Source organism: Rhipicephalus sanguineus, chromosome 6, assembly GCF_013339695.2.
Source record: "Rhipicephalus sanguineus isolate Rsan-2018 chromosome 6, BIME_Rsan_1.4, whole genome shotgun sequence".
Taxonomy (NCBI): Eukaryota; Metazoa; Arthropoda; class Arachnida; order Ixodida; family Ixodidae; genus Rhipicephalus; species Rhipicephalus sanguineus.
The window spans coordinates 23,997,981-24,005,004 of record NC_051181.1 but is presented as its reverse complement, the minus strand read 5'-3'; the positions used below and the strand labels follow the sequence as shown (position 1 = coordinate 24,005,004).

General features: G+C 44.1%; 1 protein-coding gene across 1 annotated transcript; it reads right to left on the bottom strand.

Moving 5' to 3' along the window:
• Positions 1 to 3,540: 3,540 nt before the first annotated feature.
• Positions 3,541 to 5,306, bottom strand: LOC125758937 (uncharacterized). Its single transcript, XM_049416723.1, is given in 2 exon segments — positions 3,541 to 4,287; positions 4,289 to 5,306. Coding segments are annotated over 2 exon segments (1,470 nt in total). The 5' UTR covers positions 5,071 to 5,306; the 3' UTR covers positions 3,541 to 3,599.
• Positions 5,307 to 7,024: the final 1,718 nt, after the last annotated feature.

Below are 7,024 nucleotides of genomic sequence, written 5' to 3'. Positions count from 1 at the left end.
TACAGTTATATGAAACTGCCCCGGGCTTGGGTGGTCATTTTTACCTGAATACTGTCTTATTATACCGAACAAGTTTTCCAACTTGTCTTCACTTAATCTTGACGTCAGCAAGTATTTAAACGAAACTGACGACGTTAAATGCTGCAGAAGTGAGAGTGTACTGCGTCTCGTAACTCTCATACCCTAAGCAGTACCTCTGCTTATAAAGCCACCTCCACATTTTTTGGAAGCTTCTTCCCATGCGTCTAAGAAGACAAGAAAAGGCTCAAGCTCAGCAACATCTTGTGATGATGGCCTAAGTTCTCGCTTTGCACACCTTCACGTCATTATTGATATTAGCCGACTGAGGCGTCTCACAAGCTGTTCAGTCGTGGACACTGAGCTGGAGAACTCTGGTACATCTGCTCTGTACAGAAACATTCCCTCGTTACTTGTAACGAACGCGAAAAAGTTTTGGAACGTCGTAGGTGGTCATAAACAGAATATAATATCTTTAAGTGACAGCAACGGCGTACCAATTCCGAGTTCCGAGTGTTGTTCTGTGCTCAATCATGTATTTTCTAAATCCTTTTTATCATCAGCTGTGTCTTTTCCCTGTATTACTGAACATAACTTCCCCGTTATGGATCCTGTTGTTATTGATTTTGATGGTGTACAGAAGCTAATTCGTGGCCTGAACCTGTCTTCGTCTTGCGGAGTGGACGGCATCACTCCAAAGTTTTTGAAAAGTACGGATGTTTATTCTTCAATATTTTTGTCGAAACTGTTTTCCCAGTCCTTAGAATCCTGTTCTTTACCACGTGACTGGAAGGTGGGCAAGGTGGTACCACTATTTAAATCTGGTGATCCACAGTCCCCTTTGAATTACCGACCAATATCCCTCACCAGTGTACCTTGTAAGCTTTTAGAACACATAATTTATTCTCATCTCGTAACCTTTCTAGATACAAATTCATTCTTCTCTCCCAATCAACATGGCTTCCGTAAACATTTTTCATGTGAAACACAACTGGTTTCGTTTACACATGACCTTTTTGCGGCATTGGACAGCGGACTAATCATTGATTGTATATTCTTGGACTTCTCTAAAGCTTTTGATCTTGTTTCTCACCAGTTACTCTGTTTTAAGCTAAGTAAATTAAACATTGACCGCAATATATTAAGATGGATCGAATACTTTCTCGCTAACCGAACTCAGTTTGTCACCACCAACAATAACAATTCACAAGAGTCTCCTGTCACTTCTGGTGTGCCACAGGGGTCAGTTTTGGGCCCTCTTCTCTTTCTTGTTTACATCAATGACCTGCCTAATAATATTCTATCATCAATTAAATTATTTGCTGATGACTGTGTTATTTATAGAAATGCTTGCACTAATACTGACGCTAATTTCCTGCAACGAGATCTTAATGAAGTTTCTTCCTGGTGCACTAGATGGAACATGCGACTTAACGCTAATAAATGCAAGGTAATGCGAGTTTCTCGCACCTCTAGTTCTATTGATGTTCCCGAATACCTAATTAACGATAGTGTTTTAGAAAGTGTTTCATGCTACAAGTATCTTGGAGTAAAATTTACCTCTAATCTCTCATGGCACACTCATGTCACCCACGTAACTAACAATGCCAATCGCACTCTTGGCTACCTACGAAGACACTTTTCAAGGGTACCTTCAGCCCTTAAACTCATACTATATAAAACCCTTGTCCGTCCTAAGCTCGAGTATGCAAGCGCTGTATAGGATCCCGGCACTAACACACTAGTTGAAACCTTAGAATCCGTCCAAAATCGGAGTGCACGTTTCATCCTTTCAGACTATGCACGCACATCTAGTGTATCATCTATGAAAACAGTTTTGGGCCTTCCACTTCTTTGTTCGCGCAGGAAAGTGTCTCGTCTTGTTCTTTTTTATAAAATTTACCACAATCCACAACTAAAACAAGACCTTCTTTCCAAACCACACTACATGTCATATAGATGTGACCATCCCCACAAAGTACACATTCCTTTTTCACATACCAAGTTCTTTCACGATTCCTTTATTCCCACTACCTCGAACGAATGGAACCACCTACCCTCCTCTGTTGCCCAATTGACCGATGTCACTGCTTTTAAGGCTGCTGTTGAATGCGATGTTTACTCTTAGCAGCATTTTTCTTTGTTCACTCTTATTTTTCCTATTACTATGTATACTCTTACCCACTCCCTTCTGTAACGCCTTCGGGCCCTGAAGGTACTGAAATAAATGAAATAAATAAATACCTTTCAGAACTTCCTCACTGAAAAGCGTGAAAGCTAAATTTACTTTCATCTTTTCAAAGAAGGTTGGTCGGATATGCGCTTTTGTTACATGTGGCATCGCTTTAAGTGTCAAAGAGCTGTTGTCTTTGGCCCATGCTGCCTCTATATCTTCAATGCATGCACGCCCATCCGGAGTCGTGAACCCAGTGCTGAGAAACGTATTGCGGATGCATTTCACTAGATGAGGAAAATCGGAACAGAAGTGCAGCTCTCTTGAAGAGTCTACAGGATGTGACACCTTGCACGTGATGCCACCCGACTCTGCTGAAAAAAAAAGTAGGTACGTATGAGATTGTTGAAATTCCTAAGCACAAGGACCAGCAAATGTTATTTCAACGCAGTTAGCCCAGCATTACTGCTGACTTCAGTGCTGCAAATTACAGGTTAATCAAAGTGTCATACCACCGATTCCAAATGACTTCCACATGCTGCGATTCCAAGTAGCCCCGTCACACGACACGAAATCCAGGAAGAGACCGGCTTTTTCTGCCGAAAGAATCGCCTCAAGAAGCAGCCTTGAAAGCATGTCTGCCTTGATATTTCCTTTTGAGAAAAACACACCTAGTATCTGTGTCCAGTCCCCTGCAGAACAAACAAATAAAAGCAGAGCCAACAGGCGTGAATAAATACGATATATTAGAAACCCCTTCCAGGCGCAAGTGCAAAATTCAAAAATTAAAATTTCTGCACAATTTTTTAGAAAAAAACAATAATTTTCTGAGAAGTTGACGCAGACTACATTAAAAAGGTGATAATAAGTTAATATTTTAGCTTTATGTAGCAAAAATAACAATAAGGAATTCTCATTTTCCAGAATACGGCACGCTTTTGCTCACAAACTTGAAAACAAAAATGAGAAGCCGCAGAGTTGCTCTGTTTGATGTGGTTCTACACAAAAGTACGCACTTCACAAATGCACTTGTGGTAATGTCTTCATATGTTTTAGTTAGTGTGCAAGACATATTTTGTACTACGGTTTCCAACTTGGTTAAACTAGTGCCTCACATATACTGAATGCACAGGAAAGATACTACACAGAACTACTCACCATGAAAGGGTTGAAAAAGCATCACCATCCCATGGTCTGCTGGTGTGGATCTTTGCTCATCTGCTGTGAAGCTGCGCAGGTCAAGAAATCCTTCAACAAACCCTAAAGAAACGACAAAAACTTGTAGTTAACACAACAAGAAACAGACTGAATTGGCATATGCACTGTGACTGAGAATTCGGAGTGTGATTTTCGCATCAAATAATTACTTTCATATTTAAATCGTGTAGGGTGTAGAGAAACGTAGGTACTACACATCTGCTTGGTTGACACCAAACTGCTCAGACAGCTTCAGTTCATCGAAAATGATGCCACCATGTCGGCTGCAGACATCCATGCTTTCAGTCTTCGCACTAAGTGCCTTAAACACAGTGTCATTAAATCCGAAGCCACTTTTGAAACTGCGCACATAACGCTGTAGACAAGTTCGGCTTGGCAGGACGAGAATTTTCTGCTTCCAAAGGTGCTCATGGAGCTTTGGACTCCTCATGCGAAGCAGCACACACTCTAGGATCCAATTCTTCTCATACAGCATGCCACATGTCGATTTTCTTTTAGCTGCACTGAAGCATGCCATAATTGCCATCTGTTGTTTCTGAGGCAAACTTTTAACGCGTTCATTCAATGCCTCATCTCCAATTTGCTCATTGGCAGACTTCATCATGTCGAGTTCCCTCTGAACGTTCAGCAGCTTTCGTTGCGCAGCTACCAGACGGCGGCGAGAGTTGGCATGCCTTGCAAGGCGTTTAACTGAAACGCCATGCTTCCATCGTGATTGCTGATTTTGCAAGAGCTTTCGTAGGTACTTGCAATGCATGCAAGGGCCCTTACTTCCGCACGCAAGGCTGCACTTAGGCGAAATGTACAAGCTGGCAAAATACTCATATTTTCCGACTGTGTTTGGTTTCATACCACAACCAGCACATAAAACCAGAGATTGTGCGCTTCAGCGCCAACTGCGCGCCATCTGGTGAAGAAACATTGCATTTTAGGTGCAGCTTGCCCCTAAGAAAAACAGAACAACTGACTGTTCCTACTTGCTCAACGGCCTGTTCAAACTTCACCAATTTCGGCAGCAGTAGGTGATCCAACTCGGCACCCTCTAACTCGCAAAGGCCGAAAGTGACGGTCCCTGGTTCTGTGGAAAACGATAGTTTGTTCCAGCTTGTACTAGGAAGTTCGATATTGCGGCACACGTATTCCGTACTGACTTGAATCTGCGGCTCCACCTCTGTCGTGTCAATATGTACAGCTTCGGTAAACTCCGATTCCGCAGCATGTTGTGCTTCTATTACTTGTTCACTTTCTTCCGGCGCCTGCTGCTTTACCGTAGTCCTTCTTTTTTTAATCGTGGGCTCACCTTGTTCACACAGGTTTGTCTCCTTCCTGCTAGTCGGTGTTTTCTTTGTGAGGTATTTTGGCGCATCCGGGAAGATTGTAGGAACGGCGTCCTCTGTTAGCAGCGGCAGATCGCGTGGAATTTCAACAACCTCACCATTGATAAGATGACGATAAGTCGGCTGTATAAACGTTGCCTCGAAGTGACGTTCACAAACGACGCAGTCGTTGGTTAGTTCCTTATCACCCCGTTTTATATTACGGGCCCACTGCTCCCGTTGCAATGCATGCTTGGGAGCTCGAAACGAGGACACCCTTGCCGGACACGACTTGTACCCACTTTTACATCCGGGTACAAAACACGTACCTGCTTTCGCTGGCATGGTAATAGTGTGTCACTATCCGCAATCATTCACATGGTGCGCGTCCAGGAGTCACACAAATACAGTTGCACGTGTAGAAGTTTGCGCACAGTGCCAAATACACGTGGCTGTAGCAGCTGTAGCAATGGCTGTAGCGCGAAAATTTCGAGCGCTCCCGACGACGGCCGCGCCCCTAGCGGCGTAAAAAATGTAATCGAGTTTTGTGCGCCTCTCTCCCATGGCGCGCATATGGCGACCGTCACACTGCCCCTTCTAGCCACCATACTCCGGCCGTCCCATTCTGAAGGAGGAGGCGTAATTGCAGAAAGGGGCGTGACCGCTTCTTTCGCCGCACCACGGCGCGCGCCTACTACCCCTCCAGTCCTTTGCTATCTATGCGGGAACGTTTGCGGCGCCTTGAAGATATCGCTGTATAGTAACAGTGGGTTACTATATAGCACGCCTCCCCCCCCCCCCTCACAAAAACGCACATAAAAGAATGGATGGCAGCTATCGCTATTATCTTTATTATATACATATTCTTTTTTTGCGTGAGGGCCAGTCCCTGTCGTGATGATGGTGCCCGAAGCGAACACACCCATGAGCCAGTTTTCTAGAAAATTGTTTCAGTGTTCTTAAGTGCAGCATATCAGTAAAAAATATACATGGGAAGGAAAGAACGAGATTTAATAAAAACTCCTTTTTTTCTGGGTAATTCCAGAATAGGGGAAACAATCCGAAGTTTGGTGCGCCGCTTAAAGGAGGTTGGCGGAGATCCCTTGGGATGCTGCGGCCTTGAGTGCGCGAGCTTTACCTGCCATAGCAGGTAAAGCTAGCGCATTGGTATTCCTTCTATAGAAGGAATGCCATTTTAGCGTCGAGGCACGCAATCTTTTTTTCACGAATCTATATTCCGTTAAACATTTGCTAATGACACTACCTTGATGAGGTGACTAAATGTCAATGTATGCTGCGGCAAGTGAAAAACAGGGTTAAACACTTGTGGAAATAAGAGCTGCGGTCTGCCCAGGGGCGAAGCCAGGGGTTTTTGGGGGGGTTCCACCCCCCCCCCCCCAATTTTTCAGATTTGCTGGCGTATATATACACGCGCACATACAAACGCACGCACGAACATACATAAAGTATGGTTGAACCCCCCCCCCCCGAAAAAAATTTCTGGCTACGCCCCAGGCTGCAGTCTGCCGTAGTCATACATCTGTACATGCGCATCCGCTGATGATTGGCTTATGTACTTGCCATGTTTGTGTTCAAGCGGTTTGAATGCATTACACGTTGACGATGCATAGAATAGTTTATTTAAAACGAAAAACACAAACCTCCTGCACCCTTTCGGTACTTCCTTCAAGCGCACAATACTCTGCGGCTTAGCGGCTTGTTTATTAGTTTTTTTTTACGGTGAGCCACTCTGTCTGTAATGGTTGTGGCACTACTTGACTATAGGGGCCTTATAAATTTGATGGCAACTATTGAGCAAGTCACCGACGAATGATCTTCTCTTTCTGGGCAACCAAAATGACGACAGCTCAGTAAGTAGGGAGAAATCAGAGCTGTCAACCTTTTGCACACATCTTTCTTGCCAATGTGTGGCAGTGCGATGTCAACGGCCTTTTTCATGTTAACCAAAACAGCAACAAACTCGGGCTTCGGAAACACTAAAGCACCTCTTGTCTGCTGACTAATGAGTCCCTTCACAGTTGATCTAGACGGTCCTGATGCGTGTAGGCTTGGGCAGGCGTTGCATGTCCGGCGTTCCTCGACAGCCTTTGCAATAAAACCGGCAATGTATGCTACTGCAGGATTTTCCACGGTAGGGGTTGGTGGTAGCACTGAAAAAAATGTTCATGTGAGATGCCTAATAAAGGCGCATAGTACCAATTATCGGTTAAAAAGAACTGATCAGGCAAACATCGTTTAAATGAATGTGCTTGTACTTACGAGGCAATACTTTCAAAGG